The sequence below is a fragment of the Caloenas nicobarica genome, chromosome 23 (genome assembly GCF_036013445.1).
Source record: "Caloenas nicobarica isolate bCalNic1 chromosome 23, bCalNic1.hap1, whole genome shotgun sequence".
Taxonomy (NCBI): domain Eukaryota; kingdom Metazoa; phylum Chordata; class Aves; order Columbiformes; family Columbidae; genus Caloenas; species Caloenas nicobarica.
Window position 1 is genome coordinate 5,768,719 of NC_088267.1, and position 27,927 is coordinate 5,796,645.

The 27,927-nt window shown below is 53.8% G+C and overlaps 3 protein-coding genes across 5 annotated transcripts; all 3 read left to right on the top strand.

Annotated features, from left to right (window-relative positions):
* Window positions 1–695: 695 nt before the first annotated feature.
* On the top strand, window positions 696–12,099 carry LIN28A (lin-28 homolog A). The gene is made up of 4 exons (XM_065650747.1): window positions 696–726; window positions 1,610–1,788; window positions 10,313–10,497; window positions 11,886–12,099. The coding sequence occupies exons 1-4, from the start codon at window positions 696–698 to the stop codon at window positions 12,097–12,099; spliced, it is 609 nt and encodes a 202-aa protein (XP_065506819.1).
* Window positions 12,100–17,355: 5,256 nt separating this feature from the next.
* Window positions 17,356–26,328, top strand: DHDDS (dehydrodolichyl diphosphate synthase subunit). Of its 3 annotated transcripts, XR_010607472.1 has the most exons (11): window positions 17,356–17,422; window positions 18,470–18,551; window positions 19,228–19,344; window positions 19,690–19,832; window positions 20,462–20,578; window positions 20,733–20,834; window positions 21,475–21,589; window positions 22,494–22,601; window positions 23,628–23,869; window positions 25,929–25,979; window positions 26,300–26,328. XR_010607472.1 is itself a non-coding variant. In XM_065650530.1 (10 exons), exons 2-9 carry the CDS (start codon window positions 18,489–18,491, stop codon window positions 23,862–23,864), a joined length of 1,002 nt encoding a protein of 333 aa, XP_065506602.1. In that variant the 5' UTR covers window positions 17,356–17,422; window positions 18,470–18,488; the 3' UTR covers window positions 23,865–23,869; window positions 25,095–25,171. The 3 variants fall into 3 exon arrangements, 2 of the variants coding, with proteins under 2 accessions (XP_065506602.1, XP_065506601.1); XM_065650530.1 differs by lacking the exons at window positions 25,929–25,979; window positions 26,300–26,328 and adding an exon at window positions 25,095–25,171; XM_065650529.1 differs by lacking the exons at window positions 17,356–17,422; window positions 25,929–25,979; window positions 26,300–26,328 and adding an exon at window positions 17,541–17,793.
* On the top strand, window positions 25,350–27,855 carry LOC135997709 (histone-lysine N-methyltransferase SETMAR-like). Its single transcript, XM_065650528.1, has 4 exons — window positions 25,350–25,422; window positions 25,929–25,979; window positions 26,300–26,395; window positions 26,765–27,855. The coding sequence occupies exons 1-4, from the start codon at window positions 25,408–25,410 to the stop codon at window positions 27,797–27,799; spliced, it is 1,197 nt and encodes a 398-aa protein (XP_065506600.1). The 5' UTR covers window positions 25,350–25,407; the 3' UTR covers window positions 27,800–27,855.
* The last annotated feature ends 72 nt before the right edge of the window (window positions 27,856–27,927 follow it).

Below are 27,927 nucleotides of genomic sequence, written 5' to 3' on the forward strand. Positions count from 1 at the left end.
CGCGGGACACAGGATGGGGCTGAGGGCGCAGGAAGATCCCGGCGTCCAGGAAAACCGGCCCTCCCCGGTCCCGGTTCCCTCGCCCCGCCGTGTCCCGCGGGTCGTGGCTCGCAGGTGGCTCCGCTCATGGGGACAGCTACGGGGGGGGGGCGCGGAGAAACGACGTGGAAATTCCCCCCGGTCCTCGGGAGTCCCACCTCCCCCCACCCCCGGGGGTCACGTCTTCCCTTGACAGGTGGCCTCGCCCCTAAGCAGAGAGGGGGGGGTCAACCCACCCCCCCCCCCAAATCCCTCTCGGAATGTTTCGCTATTACCGGGGGGGGGCGTTAATTAGGATCACGTGGGGTGGGATGGAGGAGCGGGGCCCGGCGCCCCTCGGCCCCGCGGGTGGGTCCTGGGGGGGGGGCGGGGGCTGCTATTGTCTGCGAGAATTTGGGAGCCTTTGAAAAAACCCTCCCGCTCCCTCCCACCCCTATTGTTGGAGTGAAGATGGAGTCAAACCTCTCCCGGCTCCCTCCCGGCGGGGTCTAAGCTGGGGTTTTTTGTTGGTTGTTGTTTTTTTTTTTTTTTTTCCCTCTTTCTTTTTTTTTTTTTTTTTTTTTTTTTGGCTGGTCTGATACCCTCAAAGCTGGCCGAGGAGGAGGAGGGAGGAGGCGGTAACAGCCACAACTCGGAATTTGCAAGCGAGTGTCGGGATGGGGTCTGTTTCCAACCAGCAGTTTGCAGGTTAAGTTATATTATTGTCGCAGCCCGCCTCGGCTCCGCGATTATTAATAACGACGGCTGAGCCCGGCCGGGGGGCGCAGGGACCCCCCCCCATAGCCCCGGCCCCCCCAGCCCCGCTGCGCCCCAGCAGCGCGGCCGGGCCCGGCGCGGTCCCGCTCCCCCGCTGCAGCTCTTTGCGGGGCTCGGGGTGGGGGATGATTTATTTTTTTTTTCCCAACCCCTCCAGCCCCAGGATGAGCCCAGAAGTTTGGGTCCGGTGGCGGCTGCTGGGGTTGTTTGGGAGGGGGGGGGCCCGTGCAGCGGGGGGGATGCTGACGGCAGGGGAGACACTTTCTCCAGCATGGCTTGCTGGGGACAGGGGGATTTCGGGTTGGTATTTTGGGGGAGTTTTTTCCCTTTTTTGTGGTTTTTGTATTTTTTTTCACTTTTGGCATTTTTTCCTTTTTTTTTGTTGTTTGTTTGTTTATTTGTTTGTTGTTAATGTTTTTGACGGGAGAACGGATTTGGGGCCCCCACTCCACGCACCTCCCGGGTCGTGCCGGCAGGAGCTGCCTTCATTTCCCCGTCTCCTGGGGTGACCCCCGTGCACACGTGGACGCAGAGCTGACCGCTCCGCTCGGGTTTTTGGGGACGTTTGGGATTTTTGTGCGGTTTTTGTTCCGCTGGGGTTTTTTTGTCATTTGGTTTGGGGTTTTTTTGTTTGTTTATTCTTGTTTGCTTTGGTTTATTTTTTAAAAAAAAATTTATTTTCCAGCCTGGGGAATCCCAGCAGGATTTGGGGTTCCTGCTGCAGGCTACCCAGCTGGGTGCGGGCTGGCTGGGCCGGGGGGGACCACAGCTCCCCCAGCCCCTCGGCTCAGCCGCTCGGTGGGTCTCTCCCCAGGTGAGAAACCAGGCGAGGAGCCGGTTGGAGACTCGCCCAAGGCCGAGAATGAGTCCCAGCCCCTGCACGGCTCCGGCATCTGCAAGTGGTTCAATGTCCGCATGGGCTTCGGCTTCCTCTCCATGACCGCCAAGGGCGGCGCGACCCTGGACTCGCCCGTCGATGTCTTCGTGCACCAGGTACAGGGCCGAATCCTGCGTGGGGCCTTGGGGAGAAAAGGGGGCACAGTCCTTAGCATCCCGCTGGGAGGATGCAACACAGGATGGGGATCCCCATGGCTCCCCACATCCCAACCCAGCATCATCCCGCGGGAGCCGGGATCCCCCAGGCTCGTTTCCCCGTTGCGAGGCGGGTGGCAAAGGGCAGCCCGGGGCTCCTCTCTGGGGACCGGCCCTGTAAGCTGATCCCTGAGCGATTTCATTTTCCCATCATGGTTCCCTGGGGAGCCCCTCAGGGCTGGATCCAGGGGAGCAGGTGCCCGCGGGATGTGTCAGAGCAGGGATGCTGCTCACCTCGCAGAGAGACCCGAGGAAGAGCTGGTTTTGCCCCAGGGACCAGGTCCTGGGAGCCCTGAGCCAGGCAGGGATGTGGGGTCAGGCTTCCCCCAGCTGTAGCTCATCCCCAGGTGAGGGAAATCTCTGTTCTGTCCCCTTGTTTCGGTTGCGGCTGGCACAAAAGCGTGCGGGGTCACATATGTGCCCCTATGGATTCTGTACGATAGTGACAGTTTCGTGTCTGGATATGACCCACACACCTTGCTGAGGGGGAAGCCCCACGCGTGTCGGTGATCTCGTGCTGAGCGAAGTCGTGGATTTGGGGCTGCAGCTGCTTGAAGCCACCCAGTTGGCAGGGGAGGATCTGCTGGCGGACCCCATTTAGGGGCTGGTGTTTGGAGATGGTGCCCAAAATCAGGGCCAGCGCTGGGATGGAGATGTGGGGCTCAGCGCTGACTGCCGTGGAAAGGGCTGGGTGTGATGAGCGTGCCCTGTGTCCCCGCACAGCCAGGGAGCAAAGTGACCACAAGCAAAGGGGTGCTGGGGTCTCTGGAGCAAACATGAGCAATTTTGTGGGTACAGTTGGGAGCAGCTGCGCAATATTTGGCCCTAGACCAGCCAGCTTTACTGGCTGTCACTCACCATGGGCCCAAATCCTCCAAAATTGGGGTCTGTCCCGTGGAGGAGCTGAGCTCGGGTACAGGATGGAGCTGCAGGGATGTCTCTCACCGCCCGCCCATGAGGCTGTGGCTGCTCCAGGCAGGGCTCTGCTGGTTTGGCAAGTGAGTGATGATCAGGGGAGAAGCAAATCCCTTCTCCTTTGGCTGTGGTGAAAATGCCTTGGTAGGAGCTACCGTCCCAGGCCAGAAACACCGCTGAGTTTGGAGGCAACTGCTCCAAATCAGCTGGGGCAAACTGAGATTCTGGTGCTCCAGAGGCAGCAAATGGGTCTTTGCATCTCAATGTAGCACAGCGGGACCCAGTGCCCATGTGGGGAAGCCTCCCACCCTCCCTCCCTTCTGCCTGGGGTTTATTGCCCCCAGACAGTCTGGTTTCCTGATTGCTCTCGCTCACATTCCTGCAGAAAAAGAGAATTAACCGGGGTGTCTCTGTTGGGAGCATCCCAGCACTCAGGGAGTTGTGCAGCCTCCCGGCGACCTGCTTTTCCGGGGCTGGAGGAGCCACGGGGCCCGGTGCACAGGGTGTGCTGTGTTCGGGCGGTACGGTGAACGCTGGGTAAAAACGGGCTATTTTGGGTAGCAGAGGGGCAGCGTGTATTTGTGTCATTCCCTGCTGCAGCTAAGGGCTCCCAGTGCCGGGCTTTGCATTACCAGAAGCGGGATGGCTTTGGGCTGGTGCCCAGTTATTTTCCCCCAGGTCGGTCTTCACCTCCTGCCCCGCTCGCGGGCAGCACGAAGTCACCGCTCGCCTGCAGCGAAGCAGCTGGGGCTGATGCCGGTGGCTTTCCCACCACGGAGCATCCTGGCAGCTGCGCAGCCTCATCCCCTCCTCGGAGAGGAACCGAACTCGTGCTCCCTCCTTGGCCTCCCTACTTTTGGGGAATGGACCCTTTTGCCGATGCTCCCTCCATCCCGGTGCTTCCCAAGAGCTGGTACCAGCTCTGCTACCCGGGGAGGGGTCAGGTCTGGGAGGGCAAAAGCCATCACTGGTGGGAGACAATGACACACGGGGCTCAGGATGCTGTGCCGGGCACCCACCGCCAGCACCCCACGCAGCACCCCAAACCAGCCTTCGGGGTTTAACACCCCAGAGCCCCCCATAACTCACGCCTTCCCCTCTTCATTTACATATGTGAATGATGACCCACAGGAAGTAATTGTGGGAGAAAGAAGGGAATTGGCCTCTTTAGATCTATTAAATCACTTTATTACAGGAACCAGGTCTGAATGGCCCTTCTCTGCAGGGAGCGCGTCTCCATCTCCCTCTCCCTTTATCTGATCACAAAGAGATTAAAATCTCGGCAGGACAGGAGACTAACAGGGCTCCTCGGGGCTGCCTTTCCCTCGCATTGTGAGCTAAAAATGAGGCATTTGGGTTCAAACGCCTCCCCTGGACACTGGAGATGGATTCGTTTGGGGGCTGTGAGGAGACAGGGGAGATGAAGCAGGGAGAAGCAGAGCAGGTTGTCCCCGGGGAGGTGAAGGGCTGAGCAGCACCCATGGAAGGCTGGGGGTCTGGGGGTGGCAGAAACCAAGCTGGTGCTGGGGAAGACCCCAAAGCTGCATTTGGTCCCCTGGGGATGTGGCTCCTGGGCTCACACCGCAGCTCTGGGCATCACTCACAGGAGTGTGGGGCTGCTGGGGAAGGCAAAAGCCAACAGGTCTAAATCCTTGATGAAAGCAATTTCAGTTGGGGTTTTTTTTTGTTCCTTCTTGTGATTTTTGGCAGGAACTTCTGGACATCACTGGGAGCCTGTGGCTGCTGTGGCCATGGGACATTTGGTGGCATCTCGGTGACAGGGTCACACGTGTGCCTGTGGGGACATAAGGCTGTACCCGTGATTAGACCCACTGGGGCTGGGATGTGGCCTTCCCTGAGTGCCCGGGGCAGTGTGGCCATGGCGGGGCTTCAGTCCCCCATGGTCCCCTGGGTGCTGCCGTCCCCAGGAGCCTCGCGGGGCTCGATGGAGGGGGTCTGTCCCCGCTCGGTGGCAGGGGACAGGGCGGAGGGTGATGACAGCTGCCACTCGGCCGTGGGTTTCGGCTGAGCCACCCTGGGCTGTTCCCCACCCACACTCGTGCTGTCCTGCACGCAGCCGGGGACAGAGCCGGGCAAGATGCCAGCGTGACGTGAGGTCTCAAAAAAACTACAACCCCAAAACACGTGTTTAGAGGCAGCTCCATCCCTGAGTGTGCAGGGCAGCAAAGGCACAAGGGAGGATTTCTCCATGCGGGAGCGGGGTCCCCCACCGGGGGAGTGGAGCAGGATCCGGCCACGGGATTCGGCTTGTGCAGAGCTGGGGAGGCAGTGGGGGGAACGGGGACCCGCTCAGAGCAGCAGTTTGAGTGAGTTCGTTGGGCATGTGATGCTCATGGAGGCACAGGACACATCCGATATCTCACGTTTTCTGCTTTCTCATGTGCACCATCGCTCCCGTGTTTGCTCTGCAGGACTGGGGTGGCTGCGGGACCTGGGAGCACTGGAGTTACGTGTGTTAGGGAAGTTCCTTCACCCTACACATCTCCAAGTGTGTCCCTGGGGAAGGAAGCTTTTTGGGGTAGAAATGCAGGCTGGCATCCCTGCTTTCGGGGCGGGGAAGAAGCAATTTTGTTGTTGTTAATTTTTTTAAATAACTGCTGGAATAAAATCGTATCGCACCGCTTGTGCGCCGCATCCTGATGGCAGATAGTGAAAGAGAGCGGCTTTATTCCACCCCTGAAGCTCCCTCAAGATGCACACACACAAAAAAAAGCCTCCTGTCTCTGTCTAAAGATTAACTGATGGCTGCAGGCACATCCCTTCCCCCAGCTCCCCCTCTCCGCCCCAGGGCAGGGAGAGAAAACACCCTCTAAATGGTCTCCCAGATAAAACGGCCCAAATGAATGGGATTGCTCCTGTTGGAGCCGGGAAGGGCTGGGATGGAGCCGCTGCCTTGGCGACCCCCGTCCCTGCTCCCCCCAGCTCCGGTGTTTCCTTTTCCCTATTTACTTGGTCCTAAGAGTAAGCGGGATGAAGCTGAAATCACCCAGGGAAGGTGTTTGCTGCTGCTCCCGGCCATGCCCCGGCTTTAAGACGGGAGTATGAAATTAATATGCAGCAGCTAATCCTAATTATCTGCCCCCTGGGAAGCGCAGGAGGGTTTTGGAGCCCTCAGGGTGGGGAAAATACAGCTGAAGGAGTGGGGATTTAGGGCAGGTAGTTGATGGATTAAACTCTGTGACACATGCTTTTTTTTATATATATATATTTCTTTCTTTCCAGAATTAGTACCTAGTGTATCATTTTGCTGGCTTATGGTGGAAAATGAAGAGCAAGCATAGTCAATTTGGCAGGAAAGCGGCTGTGCCCCGAAAGACTGGGCGTCAGCCCCTGCCCACCAGCTTATTCCCGGCACAGGAGCAGAGGAAGGGGCTGCTCTGAGCCCGCTGTGCCAAACCTGAGCCCTGCAGGGCTGGGGCTGCTCCCCCTGGGGTGTTGTGTCCCCCCAGGATGGGCCCTCGGGTGTCATGGGGTGACAAAAGTGGCCGGGACGCATGGGGCTCCGTGGGCTGCTGCATCAGCCGCAGCAGCTGGGGGGGTGTCAGTCTTTCCTGGCCCCCGTGGGCCATTTCCCCTGCACGAATGGGGGAAACTGAGGCACAGGCACCGGCTGCAGTGGAGTTGCGCTGCCCAAAATGCTCTGAGCATAGTTTGGCATCGCCGCTCGTGCTCCTGCAGCCCAGCATCCCAACATGACTTGTTTTCTGAGGGATTTGAGCGTAAGCGGCTGCAATGCTGCGGCGCGGGTACGAGGCGAGGAGCGGCCGCTCCGCCCCAGGCCCCTCCGGACACAAAGATGGTTTGATTGAGTGGCCAGGGCTGGCTGGGAATAAACGTCCCCTTGTGTCGCGCTGGGGAGGCCGCGGGGACAATGGTGACCCCAGGGCCGGCTGAGCCCCTCCGGAGCCCAGCGGGGTGGGGGTGAACAGGAGCCCGGCGGTTTGGGGAGCAGTGGCCGGATTTGGGGAGCAGTGGCCAGATTTGGGGAGCAGTGGCCAGATTCGGGGAGCAGTGGCTGGATTTGGGGTGCTCCACGGTGTCACCCCTCCGGGAGGGGACGCAGGTCTAACACGGGGGTCTGCGATGAGGGGTTTGGTGGGTGGGATGAAGAGGAGGGATGAAGGCAGCCACGTGCAGGTGGGGAAGGGGTGAGGGTGGGGGACAGCCAGCACCGAGAGGATGGTGGGCAGCGCTCGGCCACTCGTGTGCTGTGTCTTTGTTTGCCGTAAATAACCACGGAGCTGCCAGGGTACCAGATGGTGGGGGAATGCAGAGAGGTGCCCACCATATCGCCTGGCAAAGCGGGGACTGGGGGACCACAGGGAGCTTGGAAGAAGTGGTGCCAGCTCTGCTGCTGTTCCTTGTCCCACTGGTTAACTCTGGATCCTAATGACGACGAGTGAAATCCTTGCTCTAGGATATACTTTAAAACAGTTTTATTCTGAGGATGGCAATACTTTGTGGTCCCAAGCCACGGGTCATCCTACACCCCCCTGCTACCAAAACCATCCCCCCCAAGACCAACCCCTGAGCTCAGCCCTGGACCCAAACCCCAGCACCCAACAAGAGCCGTCTGTCCCTCAGCGGGCGAGGTGGGCGCAGGGCTGATGCGCAGAGGGGCTACAGGGGGTCAGAGGGGCCTCGGCCATGCCGACCACCCTTCCTCCCCCCACCGTGGCCTGGAACTCCTGGAATTTGGGCAGCGGGAGCGCGGCCGCCGCCGGCCCTTTGTTCTCGCTGGCCGGTGGCTCCCGGCCCTGGCCCTCCCCTGCGCTCCCCCCATCACCAGCATCCCCGGCTTGCTCCAATCCCCCCTTCCTCTCTTTATTTTTTTTTGGGGGGTGTGTGTGTGTGGAGGCCTGGGAAGGCTCGGGCTTTGTGTGTGGTGTGGGACGGGGGCTCTGGGCCCCTTCCTTTCAGATGCAGGAGGTATGCAGCTAATTCAATGGGCTGCAGTTTGATTACCTATCTGATAACAGAGGAATGCCAGCAATGTGTGTGTTTTGGGAAGGGGGTAGCGGGGGGATGCGCAGGGGCCACCAGCCACTCTGCAGCCTCACATCAAAAGGTTGCGGGGCGGGGGGGGGCAGATCTAGGGGTGCCCTGGTCGCTTCCCCCCTTCCTTCCCTGGGGAGAGGGCGTTTCCTTTGGCCTTTTGGCGGAGGGGGCCGGGGAGGCGGTTGTCATCCTCACCCGCTCCTGGAAAATAAATCGCTTCCCCCCCCATCATGTTGCGGCAGCTTCTCCCTCAACCCTCCTCTTCCTCGAGAAATGGGGGTAACGGATGGACCATGGAGGGGAAGGAGCTGGACCCCAGCAGTTTGGTTGCCTACAGGCGGTGATGCCCAAGGCACAGGCTGAGCTGGGGGGCACTGGGGTCCCCCCGTCATGGCTTGGCTTTGTCCCAAAGCTTGGGGCCATGTGCCTGGGAGTTTTCATCTCTGCAGTGTAAACACAGCCGGGGCTGTAAACACCCCCGATAAGGAGGATCTCTGGCTCTCGTCCCCCTGCCACGGAGTGATGCTCACCACGGAGTAATTAATGCTCACCACGGAGTGACGCTCACTATGGAGTGATGCTCCTTGCCCCCAAAACACTGCGGCTGCTGCCGGAGGGGGGTAAATTCGCCATCTGTGGCAGCCCCATCACCCAAACCACCTCACAAAGGGGTTTGAGAGGGACCGTGGGGTGGCACGTTGGGGACAGGGCAGGTTTAGTGGCCAACCATGAGATGCCAAGGCTGAGCTGGGCACCTCGTGTTGTGCTGGCAGCTGCTATGGACACAGAGCTCCTGCTTGGCTGATGCTCAGCGTCCTCCCAGCGATGCTCAGCACTGGGGGAAAGCTGATCTGGCGCTGGGGAGCAGTGTCTGGCTGTTGTGCTGAGCACGGGAGGGTGTTTGCCGGTGGTGGGTGGTGATGGGACTGCCCAGATCGGCTCTGGATGGGCAGAGGTTGCTGTGAGACTCTTGTCACATCCTTTTTCTCACTGGGGACCTTGTCGCTCATGGTTTGGCTTGCCCTTTTGGGAGCATCAGCAGGTCAGAGCACAGGTCTCTGGTGGTCCCATCTGGACCACCCTGCACCTCATCCCCGCAGGCAAGTGGACTGAGTGAGTGTGGGTGACTTGGCTCATCCCCAGGGCACAGAAGGGGCAGAAAAGTTGCAGAAACAGGGGCCTTGAGGGCTGTTCATTGAGCTTTGTCACGTTCCCACTTCCCTCATGTGCCCACAGACACACATGGGTCCTGCAAGACACTGCTGAAAAAAATTCGCTCCTAAAAACCAACAGCTCCAGTTCCTCCCTCTCGTAAAAACAGAGATGCTTTCATGTGGGGTGTTTCCACGTGGGTCCTGTGGGGTGGGAGAGGGGAACCGACCATGCCTGCCCGTCCCCGGGCAGCGTGCACACGGGATCTTGCTGTGGGAAGAACGGGCGACCGCGGCTCCACGTGATGGGAACTGGCCGGGCCATGAATGGGAGAGATGCTCCATTCATAAATGCAGGGTCCTGCTGCAGCTTTGGCGCCGGCTTTGCTGGGAATCTCCAGCCTGCTGCTCCTCCCTCTGCCAGCAAATCCCCCTTAACTCTTTGCTCGCGCTCGTTTGGGCTCCGCTAACGAAGCTGAGTAAAAGCCGTGCTGTGAATCATGGTCCTGCTCACGGCAGCGGCACGGGGAGGGGAGGCAAGAGATGACGGCTACATCGCCCGTCTCAGCTCCTTGTGAATTTGTTCAGCTAAAAAGGACGGAGCTCGTGAAAGTGGTGTGGATTTTTCTGTCATCTCGCAAACCCGATCCCGAGTCTGAACTCCCGGTTTTGATTGCACAGTGATGAGTGATGTGGTGATCCTGGGCGGCGGGACAGGAGATGATCCCAGGACCAAATGGCTGCTTAATTAATTTCTGGGGGTATTTAAAGGGCTTGAATTGAGGTGAGCTGCAGCGAGGGGGCTGGCTGGGACCCTGGGGTGATGGTGCCACCTCCCAGCCTCCTGGCCTTGCTGTGGGTAGTGCAGGGTTTCATGTGCCTCTGCAAAGCCTCAAGATCCTTTTGTCTTTTAAAAATAGTATTTTGGGTCTCCCTTTGAGCATCCCCAGTCCAGGGTGTCACGAGGTGCAGGGGCAGCTCTCACTCCCCAGCCCGGGGTGTTGGTGGGAGAAAAGGGCTGTTTTGCAGTGCTGAGAACCAGCGTTTTGCAGCAAATACTGCTGAAATTTGAGTCAGGGCTGGCTCTGCTGGCCCTTGCTTGCCAAACCCATGAGCCCCATTCCGCCAGGTGCCCCAGCTCACTGAAGTCTCAAATTATCAAATCCAGAGATTTTGAGGAGATGAAGGTGCCTGGATTAGCTTGGTCCCCAATGTCTGTCCGCTCACAAGGGGCAGGCATGGGGGGATGTTGGCAGCCATGGGAGGTGTCTGCAGGGCTGGGGGTTGTGTGAACACCCCATCTCAGTGCTGACCCCCGTCCTTTCCCTGTTTTCCCCCAGAGCAAGCTCCACATGGAGGGTTTCCGCAGCCTGAAGGAGGGAGAAGCTGTCGAGTTCACCTTCAAGAAGTCATCCAAAGGTTTGGAGTCCATCCGGGTGACCGGCCCAGGGGGTGTCTTCTGCATCGGCAGTGAGAGGAGACCCAAGGGCAAGAGCCTGCAGAAACGCAGATCGAAAGGAGACCGGTAAGGTGTGGCTGGGGCTGGTCCAGGACGGGGTCTGAGCCCATGGCGTGGGGACGGGCTGGAGTCCGGTGGGGTGGGCAGCGACCCCTCCTCGGGGAAAGCGGCTTCCTGGGGTGGTTAATGAACGGCAGATGCAGTTTGGTGGGGAAAGGGCAGCAAAGCAGGAGCGAAGGGGCAGAGGTCAGGGACACCCTTCGTCTGGGGGAGCCGCCCTGGGCAGGGGTAATTTTCTCAAAGAAAAAAACCCTTCCTTGTGGGAAGGAAATGGCCGGACGTCCTGGCAGCGTCTCCCACGGTGAGGCTGGGAGCCCCGGGGCAAGTTTCTGGCCAGCCCTTCATCCCTCCCATCCTCTCCATCCCGGCTGCCCAGGGATGCCTCATCCCGGCTTTCCCAGCGGATGCTGCACTCTCCACCTGGCTCTTCTCACAAGTGGGTTTTAAAATGGGTTGTAAAGGAATTGGGAAGGAAAAGGAAAGAGCAAAGGGTTGTGGTTGTCCTAGAGAGATGCAGGATTTAAAATGGACACAAGGCAGCTCCCTCTGCCCACACGGCTCTGGTGGGAAGGTGGCACACAGGGACGAGTGCTAAAAGGATACAGCTGTAAGAGAAGCCACTTTTGGGGTTGTCCCCACACTGATGGCCACGGTCCCTGCAACTGTTCTCCTGGCTGTCAGTTGTCCCATTGCCTGTTCGTGCTCTGCCCAGGCTTTTGGTGCACAGCATGTAACCTCGGCTGGCTGCAGGGTCTGTGGACACAGGAGCCAGAGGGATTGCAGCCCCCGGCGTCCTAGGTTTTTGTCCCCCAGTGCCTCGTTTCGGTGCAGGGGTTTGCTGCCATCTCCTGGGTACCAGCAGCACCACTGAGCCAGGTCCAAACTGGCCGTGCTGGAGCTGAGGGTCTGCGGGGACCAAACCCATCACCACCTCCAAACACCAGACCCCACGTCTCGGCAGAGGCCGGGCCATGTTGAGCCCTCCATGACAAGAAAGACCTTGAGGTGCTGGAGTGAGTTCAGAGAAGGGCAATGAAGCAAGTGACAGCATGAGAGGAAACGGCCTCAAGTTGCGCCAGGGGAGGTTGAGGTTGGATCTGGGGAACAGTTTCTTCCCCAAAGGGCTGTGGGGCATTGGAACAGGCTGCCCAGGGCAGTGCTGGAGTCACCATCCCTGGAGGGGTTGGACAGACGGACATGAGGTTCTCAGGACATGGGGCAGTGCCAGGGGTGGGGAACGGTTGGACTCAATGATCTTCTCTTCCAACCAAAATGATTCTATGATTTTAAGCCCAGCTCTGGCTGTGAAGCCAGATGAGTCCCAGGCACATGCACAGCAACATGCCACCTCATTTTATTTCTCCTCAAATTTCTTTTCCTCCCCGCTCTGGCAGATGCTACAACTGTGGCGGGCTGGACCACCACGCCAAGGAGTGCAAGCTCCCGCCGCAGCCCAAGAAATGTCACTTCTGCCAGAGCATCAGCCACATGGTTGCCAACTGCCCCGCGAAAGCACAGCAGTCCCCCAGCTCCCAGGGCAAACCCGCCTATTTCCGAGAGGAGGAGGACATGCATGGCTCGGCCCTGCTCCCCGAAACCCGGGAATGATGGTGGGTGACAGGGAGCGGGGGGCGTCCACCGGGATGAAAAGGCTTTGGCAAGGCAACGGGCAGGCAGGGAGGGCAGGGTGAAGGGCTCGGGGCGGGAGAGTGGCAGCACTAACAGTGGGGACCCGGCGTTGGGACGGAAAGGTCCTGCCGCAGTGTCCCTGCACAGAGCTCGTCTCCTTGTCCCCAGCCTGGGAAAAGCCCTGGTTTAATTGGGATGGCTCCTTCGAAAAGCAGGAGGAGGCAGCACGCAACACACCTTAAAAAAATACCCATATTTGATTAATCTTTACTATTTTCCTAAACGAAGCCAGTAACGTCTCTGGGAGGAAGAGCGGAGAAGCAGCATCTCTGGGATTCACTTATGGCTCCTTGTTCTCCTGAGCTTCAAACAGGCTCCGGCACAGGCTGGGTGAGCTGTGGGGACGCACTCGGAGCCTGTCCCGGCCCTCTGTGCCCCACGGAGCGGGGACGAGGGGGACAAGGGGGGAAGGCTGGCTGCAGAGCGCCGGGGAGATGCCCGTGGGCCGGCCCCACGGGTCCCTCTGCTCCTCGCAGCTTCTCACTAGCAGGTCGGTGCGAGGATTTGTGGTTTTTTTCTGTGGTAGCTCCATTGTTGAAACCAGCAAAGCCCAGGTTTGGGCTCAGTCTGGAAGGATACGAGGTATGTCTCAGGGCTGGGCTAACATTTTCAGGCTGAGAGCCGAGGCTTGGTGGGGATCAGGTCAAAAGAAAAACCACTTTATTTTTAATTTTTTTTCCCCTAAGCCTTCCCAAGTGCCAGCCCAGAGAGCACAAGGTGTTTCCTGCAGCCAGCTTTTCCCCTCTGAGGCTTCTCCCTGCCTCCGAAACGCGGAGCCAGGGAGCGGGAGGGCTTCACGGAGCAGAAATGCTCTTGGTTGAGCCTTGGGAGCTGGACACGGGGCAGAACCGGCTCCCGGGGATGTTGCTGGCAGCGTTTCCCACCCGGGGCTCACGCAGATCCAGACTCCCCGGATCTGCCCACGGGCTGCGGATCAAACCCACGCAGGACAAAAAAAATGCACATTTCTGCTCCTCCTGCCCATCCCACGCTCCAGAAACCGATGGCTCCCAGGTTGAACCTCCCCAGGGGCAGAAAAAGAGGGTCCCCCAGGGCGTTAGCGGCTGCTGCCCTCCCTCCCCACCAGCCCCCCAAAGTCTTGCCTTTATTTATTGGCCCCGGTGACAGCCCTTCTCCCGGGGCAGCCCCCCGGTTCGTGCCGAAGCCAAGGCCAAGTGAAACCTGCACTAGGACGTGCGTGAATGACGTATCTTTGGGTTTATTTGTTGTCTTTGTTTTGTTTTCTTTCTTTTTTTTTTTTTTAATATAAATATTCTGGGTTTGTATTTTTGTATATTTTAATCTTTAAGAAAAAAAAAAAAAGAGAGAGAGAAAGGACATAATTCCTGCAACTTATTCTCAGGTATTCGAGCAATCTCAGGGATAAAATGCCTCTGTAGCCCAGTGCTGGACAGAGAGGAGGGTTTTTTCTAACAGCACAAAGATGTGACAAAGTTTGTATTGGAAGCGTAGATCTACCTCACTGGATGTTCTCTAGGTGGACTGACGTGTCATCAAGCTTTTCAGTTGTAGTTTTGGGTATGTTTGGGATTTGTTTTCTTTTTATCTGTATTTTAATAGAGTCTCTTTCCCTTCTCCACTGGACTGAGGAGGAATTTGGGTCTGTAGATCCGTGTGCGGGTAGGGAGAAGCCCAGGGGACAGCTGCTAGAGCCTGTGTTGGCTCCCCAGACTCCAGATTTGCTCCCAGCCCGGTGGTTTTCGAGGACTGTCCTCCATTTCTCTCTCCTGTTCATGCTCCCACGTTCCCTTCCCACCGTCCCGGTGGGAACGCTCCAGGCCGCCCCGTGCCCGTGTCACCCATTGCTGGGATGTCACACGGGCTGGTGCCGTGTGGCTGGGGTTGGGAAACCAGGATGGGGGTCCCAGCCCCTTCAGGGGGACACCGCAAGAGCTGAGGTTGTTGGGAGGCTGAGGGTCATCCTCAATCCCTGTCCTCTGGCAAAGGGACCCCCTGGGATAAGGGATCTGGCGCCAAGGTGGAACCAAGTCCAAGGGAGGCGCAGCTGCTCCATCTTTCTCCTCCCTTCCTGGCTTTTTCCCCCCAAATGTCGGCTGGGAAACTCCAAATCCCTGTTTTTGGGGCATTAACTCTCCAACACTCTGCTTTGCATCCCCAGGGGGCCAGCTGGAGCCCTCCTAAGGAGACACGTTGGGACGTGGGCACGGCTTCTGCTAGTTTTTAGGTAGCGATAGGTTTAGATGTAGAGCAGGGCTGAAACAGACGGGGAGCATCATCTCCATCCTCACTAACGGGCATCACTGGGGGGGAATTGCCGAGGATGCTGGAGCCCCGTGACCCCTCCAGGGCTTCGCTCCGTCCTGCGGGACACAGGTACGGGGGGATGGAGAGCGGCTCCCCCGCCGCCTTCCCACCCTGCTCCGGTAGTTTTTAGGTGAGGTGGTGGTCTCTTCTTGGGAGGGAGGGGGGAAAGACTTTTTAGTTCTCGACTAGAGACGGGAATCTATACAAAACTGCTTCAGGAAAATGGCTTTTTGCCTGAACGGGGTAAATGCAATAGAGCGTCTAAGCCTGGGCCTCAGTCCCGCTGCTGTGTTGCGGGGGGGCTGTTGGCCTTTCCCTGGCACCTCGGTTGTGCCGGGGAAACTGCTGCCCCCCCTAATTCTTGTATCTGTCTTGAAGAATCATGTAGGACCTTCCCCCCCTCTAACCCCCAGTTTAATGGCTTGGTGATTTTTTTTTTTTTTCTGCTAGGTGTCTAGTATGTGTAAATACCTCTGTAAATCTTTCCAGTTTCTCTCAGTATTCTCCTTGATTATTGTTTACAAAAGTAAGAGGAAAAAAAATGAAAAAAAAAATTAAAAATAGCCAAAGCATCTAATAGGTTATGGACCAGGGAGACGGGATCTTCTCTGTGTACTCTGCCTTGCAACTCAGTGTGGGGATATGAGCTCTGTAACCATCCCTGTCCTAGGCTAAAGCAAACAGCAAACAGCTTAGAGAATCACTCAGGTGTCCCCTGGGGCCAGCGTGGAACCGGGATCCAAGAAAACAGGGATTTTTATCTGTAAAGGGAAACTGCATTGGAGAAGATGGGATTGATTCACATCTTCTTGTTGCATTTGCCATTGTGGTTCTTCCTGTGTCTTGCCAATAATTAATTAAACTGCTGCATCATCACCCACCCTGCCCATGCTCGGTGCTGGGCACTATGCATTAATGGACGGTGAATCGCGGGCGGACGAGGCTGCTCAGGGTCCTGCTGTGGGACGGGAGGGTTTGAATGTATAAGAAAAAGCCGCGTCTCTCATGAGAGGGCGTCTGCCCTGGCGCGAAAGCCTGGAGTCACAGGATTGTGTACGAGGAGACGGAAGAATGTAATCCATGTTTACTGCTAGCAACCAAAGCTTGTCTGTGTCAAACTCGGGGAATTTTTATGAAGTGGGTGGGAGGGAGGGAAGAACTGGGGTGGCGTATGTGGCTCGGAGCTTACCCCGAGTTGTGCTTCCCAAAGAGATTTTCCTGCGGGAGTCACTGCGGTGAGACCCCCAGTTCCTGCAGGCTTTTCCCTCCCTCTTTATTATTTTTTTTTTAATTTGTTTTTGTACCAACTATGTAAAATGTGATCGTTTGCTTTTATTTTCTTTCCTGGAAAAAAAAAAATAAAGACCATTGGCAATGGCTGCTGGTGATGTTCTGTGTGCGGTTGCCCTTTTTTTTTTTTTCCTCCCCTGGGATTGAGAAGCCCAGACCCAAAACGGGCAGGTGGGGGGGAGTGCTGGGAACTGGGGTACCCACAGCTGCCTCGAGCTGCAGCCGATCACCAGCCTGGCTGTGCTGCCAGCCCCCCAAAACCACCCTGACCTCACTGCCAGCCTGTGGCACCTCCCTGTACCCCACAGATCCCCATGGCCTCCCCAGCCCCGCCATCCCGAGCGAGTTGAGAGAAGGGAACGGAGCTGGCGAGGGGCTGGAGAACAAGTGTGATGGGAGCGGCTGAGGGAGCTGGGGGTTCAGCTGGAGAACAGGAGCTGAGGGGAGACCTTCTGATCTCTGACCTGCCTGAAAGGAGCTTGGAGCCAGGGGGGGTCGGGCTCTGCTCCCCAGGAACAAGCGCCAGGAGCAGAGGAAACGGCCTCAAGTTGTGCCAGGGGAGGCTGAGGTTGGATCTGGGGAACAATTACAGAATCACAGAATCACAGAATGTTAGGGATTGGAAGGGACCTCGAAAGATCATCTAGTCCAATCCCCCTGCCAGAGCAGGAACACCTAGGTGAGGTTACACAGCAAGGCATCCAGGCGGGTTTTGAATGTCTCCAGAGAAGGAGAATCCACAACCTCCAGGGGCAGCCTGTTCCAGTGTTCTGTCACCCTCACTGAGAAGAAGTTTCTTCTCAAATTTAAGTGGAACCTCTTGTGTTCCAGCTTGAACCCATTACCCCTTGTCTTACTGTTGGTTGTCACCGAGAAGAGCCTGGCTCCATCCTCGTGACACCCACCCTTTATATATTTATAAACATTGATGAGGTCACCCCTCAGTCTCCTCTTCTCCAAGCTAAAGAGACCCAGCTCCTCTGCCTTTCCTCATAAGGGAGATGCTCCACTCCCTTCATCATCTTTGTGGCCCTGCGCTGGACTCTCTCCAGCAGTTCCCTGTCCTTCTTGAACTGAGGGGCCCAGAACTGGACACAATATTCCAGATGAATTTCTTCCCCAAAGGACTGGGAGTTTAATTTGGAACGTGAATAGTTTTGTGCACATTATAGAGCTGGTTTTAGTGGTTATCCCGGTACTGAGGCCTAGTGTCTATTGAACTGAGGGGCTTCCAGTAACCGGTGGCACAAATAGCACTTAATGTCATTAGTGTCATCTCTTCAGAGGAAACGGCCTCAAGTTGCGCCAGGGGAGGTTGAGGTTGGATCTGGGGAACAATTTCTTCCCCAAAGGGCTGTGGGGCATTGGAACAGGCCATCCCTGGAGGGGTTGGACAGACGGACATGAGGTTCTCAGGACATGGGGCAGTGCTAGGGCTGGGGAACGGTTGGACTCGATGATCTTGAGGGGCTTTTCCAACCAAAATGATTATTTTAACACGACCCTATAACCACCACGGCCCTCCCGCCTCACAGCGCGCATGCGCACAAACCCCGCCCCGCCCGTCGGCGCCTGCGCGCACCTCCCGCTCCGGGCGCGGGCGAGTGACGTAAGCGGAAGGGAGCGTCACCGTCCGGCGGAGGTTGAGGCGGCGCCGCCAGGCGAGGTAACGGGCGGTAACGGGCGGGGGCGGCGGGGCCGCCGGTCACCGCGGGGCGGGCAGGGAGCGGGGCCCCGTCTGCGCGGGGGGATCTCTCCTTCCTCTGGGTCTCTGCTTTCGCCGGGTCTCCCCGGCCGGCCCCCTCGGCCGCCGCTGCCCTCCCCTCACGGAGCCGGGAAGCCCGAGGGCCGCCCTGTGAGCGGGGGGTCCGGCGGCCGCTCCTCACCTGCCCCGTGCCTGGCGGGGCGGCCCGGGGAGGCCCGAGGTTCAGCAGTTCTTACCTTAATGCTTTGTGGCTGTGTCTGAGGGTGGGCATCCGTTCCTGAGGGCAGAGGCAGAGAAGGCCCGTACAGAAAATTAAAATTAATGCAATCAGTGTAAGTTGAACCTGCTTCAGTCCCTGGGTGTGTCCTGGGGGGTTGGGTCTGGACTGTTGCCCCCACAGCTCTCTCTTCACAGCTGCTTTGCCCATGTCTCTGCTTGAGAGAACTGAAAATTAATGTGGAAGTTTAGCAAGCTCTTATATCATGTTAGCTCAAAGCAGATATTAGTATATGAAGCGCAGATAATGTGGTAAACCCCAATATTTTTACATCTCCAGAGGCTAAAGTTCTTAACTTGTGAAGGAAAAATAGCAGCGGTGACAATGGTGCAGGGTAGTTGGTGATATAGATGGTGGTATTTGAGCTCCCGCACAAAAGCACAGAAGGACAATTTGTGCTGTCACCACCCTGTGACTCACCTGGCGGAGCCGAAATTGTGGGTCTGTGCGAATCCTCAGCTGGTTTGGCTGGAAGATGCAGTTATGTTTTATCTTGCTATCAGCTAGTCCAGAATTCTCTCTGATGACATATAGCTGGAAAATTCCAGAGCTCATTTCTGAGCTCGCCCTTTGTCTGCTTATCAAAGTACTTGTGCAGATCATAAAAAGGGCTCCAAAGCAGCTAGTCAAAGCTTATTTTTTCCAAGGTGATGATTTGTAGCATTGCTTGAGGCTCAGACAGAATCTTCTGTACCTGTAACCTCCTTGTTTTCATCTTCCCGTTAAAAAAGAAAAGGAGCTCGGTAAAACATGTCGTGGATCAGAGAAGGTGAGCTGACCATCATAGAGAGATTTTGTGCCAACATCATTAAGGTAAGGGATTAATTTTGTTACCTGTGGTAAAGAACTGGCAGGTTCATCGGGTTTCAGAGTAGAATTGTCTGTGTGACTGCTCTAGAAAGGCAGTGTCACTAGCAAGAGTACATATTAATGCTGGCACTGGATGTACGTCCCTAAACAGCATTCGAGGATGGAAAATTACTTAAGCTTAGCCTCGCAAATGAGCAAGGCTGGAACACTTGTCAATAAAGAGCTTACACTCCCAGGCTTCCATGTTTTGTGCCCTTGCTGATGAAGGAGGGAGGGAAGCAAGGTGGTCGGATTATGCATCTAAGAAATGAAACTGGGTTTCTACTGCGTAGAATAATAACTCACCAGTTCCAGGAAAACTCTGTCCTTGCCCAGCAGAGTCTCGAGACTGGTGATGTTCTCCTTCTCTACGCAGACCCAATGAGGTCAGCGGAAAGGAATACTATTAAGTGGGCAAAAGCCTCGTGACTTTTTTTGTTTTCTTGTAAGTTAATTGTGTCTGTAAAAATGCCTTGAACTTTGAAATAAAAAAAAAATTACAGCAGCATAAAACTTGAAGCGGGGAGATGCTCACCAATAAGCGATGCTGCCAGGAGCAGCCAGACTAACCTCTTGGCGCTGCGGGACGCCAGCCTGGCTGTTCGCTTGCTTTTCTCTTGTGTTTCTCCTTATTTTCTAGGCAGGTCCGATGCCCAAGCATGTTGCCTTCATCATGGATGGCAATCGCCGTTACGCCCAAAAGTGCCACGTGGAGAGACAGCAGGGACATTCACAAGGCTTTGAGAAGCTGGCGCAGGTGGGAAGGGTGTTTGCTGCCTTTACGTTGTGTGTACAGTATTGTATAATTTATACTGTTATCTCCAAGCAGTGCTTTCCTTGGCTGGATTAGTCCTGTATTTGTTACAGATTGTCATCTTTAGGTAGTGGTATTTTCCTCCCATTCTTTAAAACGAGTCTGAAATTCTCATCAAGTGCGTTTTATTGTCAGCTCTTGATGGTTGTTTCGTTTGATCTGGTCTTAGTGTAGTGGGAAATGAGGGGAGGGTTTTAGCTGTGGAGAAACTGGGTCTTGCAGACCTGTCTGATTGTCTGAGTCTGCTTATCTGACTTGGGTTTTCCGTTATGTTTTGTCTTCTTGCAGACACTAAGGTGGTGCTTAAATCTGGGCATTCGGGAGGTCACTGTTTATGCCTTTAGTATTGAGAACTTTAAACGTTCCAAGGAGGAGGTGGATGGACTAATGGATCTGGCAAGACAGAAATTCATCCGCCTACTGGAAGAACAGTAAGAATCCTTTCATGTCTGTATCCTGCAGGGTGGACCTAAGCAAAACTTGATTAGAAGGTGTTACAGGGATGTTACGAGTTGTGAAAATGGATTAAATGAAGGAAGCCGATCTCCCCCTCCAGCTGGAGATTTGTGTTCAGGGGCTTTGCCTGCCCAGGTGGGTTGTGCAGCTCCCAGGCACGCACAGTCCCCTCGCACACCAGATCTGTGTGTCCTATGGGTTATGGTGGAACAATCCCATCCAGTCGGAATACTACAGCTTTCAGATGCGCACAGCACAATTAGAAATTCCCACTTAGCACTAGAGTGCTGGGTGCCTTTTTTTCATAAAGTATCTGTGATCGTTTTCTAGTCCTTTGGTGATGTCTGTACCTCAGGAACTTCTATGGGGAGTGATCTTTTTCCCTTTAAGGAATGGTTTGGGATGATCAAAGCTAAGCCAGCTTTCAACGCCTGAAAAGCATTTGGTCGTTTTGCCTTTTTGTAACTCTCAGTTTTACCGAAGCTATGCCTGCTACATGCCTCTTTTTTTTCTTCTTGGTGGATGTTACGCAAGGCAAACCTGGCACTTGTGCAGCAGAGACCGCTCTGCGTTCTGTAGTCCTCACTCTTGTTGTTGGGCGCAGGGAGAGTCTGAAGAAGCACGGCGTGTGTATCCGTGTCCTCGGGGACCTGCCGCTTCTGCCCTTGGATATTCAGGAGCTGATTGCTCAAGCTGTGCTGGCGACTAGGAACTACAACAAGTAAGTAACGCAGTTTAAAGTAGCTGATACCTCACGACTTCCTCTTCTACCTGAAGGCTGAGACTTGGCAGACATATAACTGTTGTAGATATTCTCCCTGTCATCTACTGGACTTCCCTTAGCTTAGTCTTTCACATCTTTCTCTTCTTTTCAGATGCTTTCTAAATGTCTGCTTTGCGTACACATCGAGACATGAGATTAGCAGCGCTGTCAGAGAGATGGCGTGGGGAGTGGAACAGGGGCTGCTCGAACCCAGGTAACTCTTGTCGTGCCGTGTGAGGTTTCACGGATGAAGACTGCCTGTCTTCCCTCCCACACCTCATTAAAAACCTCTCAGAAGCCAAGTGGCTTTTAAATAGACCTCATTAAACCAGTATGACTGGAACAAATGACTTAAAGTTACTATGCAATGTTTGCTTTTTATTATTTCGGTTACCGTGGTGATAGATACACAACCAGGACAGAAGAGAAGTTAGGTCTGTGTCTGAAGTTAGTTTAAATGTGAAGGCAGATTTTATGCCACAACAATTGGCTGCTTGGCTGGCAGTCTTAGCTCTGAGGTCAAACAACAGATGAATCATGAATAGTGAACTGTTGGATGGAGCAGTTAGCGCTCTGCTCCAGACGGAAGTCCTCACAGTCTGGTTCCACCACTGGATTATGTTTCAAAGAGCATGGAGGGGGGGAAGCTCTGGGGGCTGACAGAGCGTTTAAAATAGCCCATGGAGCAGAGTCCAGCAGAAGCAAGTCGGTGACTGGTTGTGGTACAGCTCCACCACTCAGTTTTAATCTGCAGTCCTGTGTTTACAAAATAACCCTCAGTAATTCTGATTTAGTTGTGCCACCTCTGTTGGCTCAGGCAAGTGATCTTAATAAGCTGCATTTGTCTTTCTTAGTGATGTGTCTGAATCGTTGCTCGATAAGTGTCTGTACACCAACAACTCCCCTGACCCAGACCTTCTGATTCGAACCTCTGGAGAGGTTCGGTTGAGTGATTTCTTGCTCTGGCAGGTAAAGTCTTTGTTTTCTCCTTGAAATATTCCATCTTCGCATCAGAGAGTGTTCTATTGACTGCAAGCATGAGCTGACATGAGGGCTCTTAAACTCTCTCTGCCAGGGGTTGGGTAACTTCTTGGGTGGACTCAGTGCTGGGGCACCTCTGAGGAACCTGTTTCTTGTTCTGCGATTGCCTAAAATACCTCGCAGCAAAAGTCTGAAATTGCGTCATCCTGAAAACACTTAATAAGAAATGTCCTTATGATGTTTTTGTATAGAATTGACACTAAGGTTGTCTATATCATTACAACTTCGAGTCACTCAGAGTCCTTTTAAGCGTTAGATTTTATAGTAATGGTCATAGGAACACATCAACTTGAAACTTTGAGGGACTTGATGGCAAAAATAGGTTTTAAGTTGGAATCTTGCATCTTTCAGCTCTAGGATATCTGCACCACAACTTTTAGGTTCATTAAGCACTTTAAATGCCATGAGTGGGCAGCAAGGAATATCATGAGATGTCATTTGATGAATGGCTTAAATGTCATGTCCTGATCCTCAGTTCATCTGTTACTCCCTTACCTCAGCCTTTAGTAGTCCAATGTTGCTATTTTAGTTTTATTATATGTCTGTGATGCTTAAGCTATTAAAAATACCGCTGTGAAGATCAACATAGTGTTAGAAAGAATTCTGCTGGTACCTTTGCAGGAATGGATGACTAGTGTCCCAGCATTAAAAACTGATTAAAAAGACTCTACATGGTGCAATTTCAAACTTTTCTGACTAGTATTTATTTAATTTTAAGTAGAATCTGATAACACAGCCTAGGTAAAATCTTTGTGAGACAACTGGCAAAGTTTCACCAACAGAGCTGTGTCTTGATGACTTTTCCCTTATTAGATGATCTTGCTTTTTGCAGACATCCCATTCCTGCCTGGTGTTTCAGTCGGTCTTGTGGCCAGAATATTCCTTCTGGAACCTGTGTGAGGCCATTCTTCGCTTCCAGATGAACTACAGCGCTTTGCAGGTAAGGGAGGTGGAACACTCGAGGCAGCATGTTCTCTGCACAGCTGTGTGGTGGAGATTGGGTGAGGGAGTGCGAAGTGGGAACAGAAATTGTTCATTTACTGCAGTGAGTTAAGATCTGGTTTCAGTCGCATCTAATGCCAGATGTGTTGCTTCTCCTGCACACATGTGGGTTGTTACAACATTGTAGCAGGTGGCCAGGCTCTCATTAGAATAATGATTTCTTCTTGCTCATTTGAAAGGCCAGCACTCCCTAAGTGTGTGTGTGTCAGGTTATGTCACTGTGACCAGTCTTACTATTTAAAAAAATGAAAGCTTAATATTCTTGCATGGAGTTGTGTTTTTGCTGTTGGAGGCTGCAGGCCAGGATATGTGCAATAAGAAGAAATCCAGAAGAGATATTTGGCAAAAATATTTCAAATACTTGAAGGGTAGGCAGGGGTAGCTACTGCCTTTACTTTTCTCCTGCCCATCCTGCTGTGCCTCAAGCCGGTACGTTATTAGATCACAGTCATTTGGGAATACTGAGCCCACTCTTGCTTTTTTACTGGAGCTGATTACCTCGATACCTGATCATCAGCTCAAAGAATTGCCCCATAAATCAGTGTTCTGAATCCCCTAAAACCTTCCAGCTGCTGCATGAACAGGATCAAAGGTTCCACGATGACACTGGTGACGACAGCTTGTGTGCACATCCGTAGTTTGAAAGTCCTCTCGTATGCTGCTCTGATTCCGATATCTGAGGGGTTTTCCACAATCTGTCATGACCTTTGTCTATTTTAACTCAGAGTTAATGCTGTCAGCAGACTTGTATCTTGGGGAGAAGGTCTAGTAGGATATCCCTGTATTTTTTTTTAATAACCAATCAAGCAGGATGCCTCAAGAAGTGGAGGAGGCGCACACAGAGCCCCGCTTCATTTAACCTGCAGATTGATGGCCAAGCAGAGGCTATTTCTTCCATAACCTGTTCCACAGATGAGCTAAAAGGCCTGATAAAGTGCTAACGCTCTACTGCTTTTCACTCTAGAAGGCGAGAGACTCCTACATGGAGGAAAGAAGGCGACAACAGATGGAAAGGGATCAGGATTATGTGACAAAGAAGCTGCAGCAGGAGGGGTTTGCATCCCACGGAGACTCTCGGCGCCGACGGACACTGTTGCAGACATGCACCGCCATGCGGGAAGAGAGAATCCAGGGCTTCCTACAAGCACTAGAGCACAAGAGAGCGGACTTCTTTGAAAGATTGTGTCCGGTGTCTGCGTGACACAGGTGCTGGGTTCTTGGGAAGACAATTTTTAGCCATGTGAGAGGGAATGGCTGCTGCCCAGAGGGGTTCGCTCAGTGTGGTGCTGCGGTGGGGATACAGGGCTGCTCTAGGACTTTACGTCCTTGCTGGCCCTGTCCAAGGGTCCTGTGAACCTTTCTAGTTCTGTGAATGCTGCTGAGGAAGGAAATGCCGTCCGTCCGTCTCGCCTCCCTGCCCTGACGATGGAGAACACACACACTCCGCCGTATCTCCGCTGCTTGGTACTTTACAGGCCTGGCTGTGACAAGAAGTGACCTAAAATGAGCCTCCAGTTCTGTGTGACTCCTTGTGAACTGGCCCAGGCAAACTGATTCTGTCCTGTTAAATCAGTCTGGACTTGAATTCTTTCCCGGGCTTTGTAGCAGTGAATCTCCTGTTGAGTTTTCCTCTGCTGTCCCATACGGGGAACCTCACTTTTCAGAGGGAGAGGATTATTCCTGGTGAAAAAGGGAGCCCTATGCCGAGCAGTGGCAGAAGTATTCCCCACTGCCCTGCTTCGTGATAGCATCTTGGCTTTTCCACACTTTACTGCACCGGATTTGATGTATCTGCTCTTGGCTTCCAAAGAGCTAAAGTGAGGTTGTTGTCAGCCTTGCTGTAAAGGAAAAAAAAATAACTCCAAAGTTTCACCAGGTCCTGTGCTCCCTTCTGAGCGGTGTATGTGGGGAAAACCCAGATGCTGAAGATGTTGGCACAGACTGACTGTTCTTAGGAAAAGGCTCCGAGCCGGCAAGGAAAAATATTGGTTGGGAATTAACTTCGCAGCTTAAAAAGGAATTTGTTAAAACCAGGTGGTGGGTGCAACATGCCAAATCCCTCTGAGGCCTCTCTAGAGCTGTGACCTCACGTCCTGTTTGCAGGTAGTGAGGGTGGGCTTGGGGCAGGAGTGCAGTGGCCAAAACCAGTGTGATCCCAATCAAAACCAGTGTGATCCTGGCCAAAATGGGGCTGTTGAGATTATTGTGATGGGAGTGGCTGGAGCAGCTGGGGAGGGTTTGTTTTCAGTTTTCCATCGGCAGCGAGATGGACTAGCTAATTTCCAAGATTGTTTCCATCTCTTAATTTCTTCTGTTTTCCGTCCCCATGGTCAAAATAAGATAAAATGTCTTGATTTTTGTTTCCAACGCACATCCAGGTGCAGCAGCACCAGCTGTTGCTGGTTTTTTAAATCTTCCTTTTTCCCTCCAGGTGAAAACTAGAAAATGCAGGTGTAAAAGACTTTGTACTTGCTGGAAACGCAGCGTTTTGAATGATATTGTGAAGAGGGTAAAGACATTGTCAAATCCCGAATAAAAACCACTCAGCTCTCAGCCACCACCCCACGTGACCCCGGCGGGCCAATGGGCGGGCGGGGATCCGGCTGGAACCGGTTGGGCCGCGTCCGGCTCGATATAAAACTTTATTATGAATAAACACCCGATTGAAATTCGCGGGGTCGGCAGCCAGCGGAGCCCGGGCCGCGCTCCGCTCCCTGCTTCCCTCCCCCCGCCCCGACGGAGCCATGCCCAAGAGAAAGGTACGTGGGGCAGCGGGCGACCCCCCCCGCGCCCCTCACGCCGTTGGGCCCGTCCCGCTCCGATCCGGCCGCTTGTGGCGGGAAAAAGCGGCCGCGCTGGTGGCGCCAAAACCGCCGCCCCACGGGGGCAGCGCGGGCGGGAGCGGGGCCGCCCGGAGGGGGCAGCGCGGCTCCCCCGCTGCCCCCGCCCCGGGACGGGCCGACCCGCCCCGCTCTGGGGCTTTCGGCCCGGGGGTCCCGGCTGGCGGAACCGCTGGGCCCGCCGGTGGCGCCAAAACCGCCGGTGCCTCCCGCCCCTCCCCGAATCTCGGCGGCCTCCGGACCGCCCAGGGGCGGGCGGTGCTTATAAATGCTTATAAAATAATTGACAAATCCAGTTGAAGTGCTTCAATTGTGAAGTGTTTTGAATTCTTTTCCTAAAACTTAAAAATATTTGCGTGGAGTTGTTTTTTAAAAGTTGTATGTTTGTCTTAAAATGTAACAGGAGGGTTTTTTCTCCCTCACAGAAGCCCGCTCCTCCAAAGCCAGAGCCTAAACCTAAAAAGGCAGCTCCAAAGGTAAGGTGTTGTGTCAGCCCTGTTGTTGAGATGGAAATGTAAGAACTATTACAGTAAAACTTTGAAATTCAGCTGCATCATCACTTCTATAAAGCTGCCCTGAATACTTTTGAACTCTACAAAACTCGCAAAAAAAAAACACCCTAAGGGAAGACTCCTCACAGTTGTTGTAAGTCTCTAGACGATGCAAATGTTTGTGTGTTGCGTTCCTTTTGGGCCAACGTCCAATGCCGGTTTTTACCATTCTAGTTTTTGGATTCTTGTGGCTTAATGAGCGGCTGTTGGTAATTGTAACGGTGACCGTCGTTTTGCATTGACAGAAGAGCGAGAAGGTGCCCAAGGGCAAGAAGGGGAAAGCTGATGCTGGCAAGGAGGGAAACAACCCTGCAGAGAACGGAGATGCCAAAACAGACCAGGTACAGCAGCGGCTCCGGCAGCTCCTGTTACACCATCAAGTTATTTCTTTCCATATCAAGCACAGACAGGTTTAGACTTGTGCTAATAAAGAGGAATTATTGTTTGATTATTTAGACGTGTTGCTCATGACACCAACACATCAACAGGTAGTTGAAGAGTTAAAGTGTCTCTTTGCCAGTTGAAGGTGCCGCGTGGAAGTTATTAGGTTGGTGCAAAAGGAATTGTGGTTTTTGCGTTGTTGATATTTGCCGTTTGATATTGGAATACCTTAAATAAAAGTGCTTATGTTATACCTCATTTTAATACACTTTTCTTGCTTTATGTCTTTTTGCTGCTGACTTAAAACTTGCTGTTTGTATTTATTTTAGACTACAGAAATGACGTTAGACAAAAAAGAAATGCGAGCGATTTTCTTATTCGAGTTCAAAATGGGTCATAAAGCAGCAGAGACAACTCGCAGCATCAATGAGGCATTTGGCTCAGGAACCGCGAACGAGCACACAGTGCAGTGGTGGTTCAAGAGGTTTCGTGGAGGAGACGAGAGCCTGCAAGACGAGGAGCGAGGTGGCCGAGCATCGGAATGTGACAACGACCGGTCGAGAGCGATCATCGAAGCCGATCCTCTGACAACCACACAAGAAGCTGCTGCAGAACTCAACGCCGACCATTCTACAGTTGTCCAGCATTCAAAGCAAATTGGAAGGGTGAGAAAGCTCGATGAGCGGGTGCCTCACGAGCTGACCGAAAATCAAAAAAATCGTCGTTTTGAAGTGTCGTCTTCTCTTATTCTACGCAACAACAAGGAACCGTTTCTCGATCGGATTGTGACATGCAATGAAAAGTGGATTTTATATGACAACCGGCGACAACCAGCTCAGTGGCTGGACCGAGAAGAACCTCCAAAACACTTCCCAGAGCTAAACTCCCACGCAAACAAGGTCATGGTGACTGTTTGGTTCTCTGCTGCCAGTCTGATCCACCACAGTTTTCTGAATCCCGGAGAAACTGTCACATCAGAGCAGTATGCTCAGCAAATCGACGAGATGCACCAAAAACTGCAATGCCTGCAGCCGGCGTTGGACAGCAGGAAGGGCCCGATTCTCCTCCACGACAACACCCGACCGCACGTCACGCAACCGGCGCTTCGACAGTTGCACGAATTGGGCTACGAAGTTTTGCCGCATCCGCCACATTCGCCTGACCTCTTGCCAACCGACTACCACTTCTTCAAGCACCTCAACAACTTTTTGCAGGGAAAATGCTTCCACAACCAGCAGGATGCAGAAAATGCTTTCCGGGAGTTTGTGGAATCCCGAAGCGCGGATTTTTACGCTACAGGAATAAACCAACTTATTTCTCGTTGGCAAAAATGTGTTGATTGTAACGGTTCCTATTTTGACTAGTGAGGATGTGTTTGTGCTGTGATTAATAAAGATGTGTTCCTATTTTGTTTAATAGAGATGCGTTCCTATTTTGATTAATAAATACGTGTTTGAGCCTAGTTATAATGATTTAAAATTCACAGTCCAAC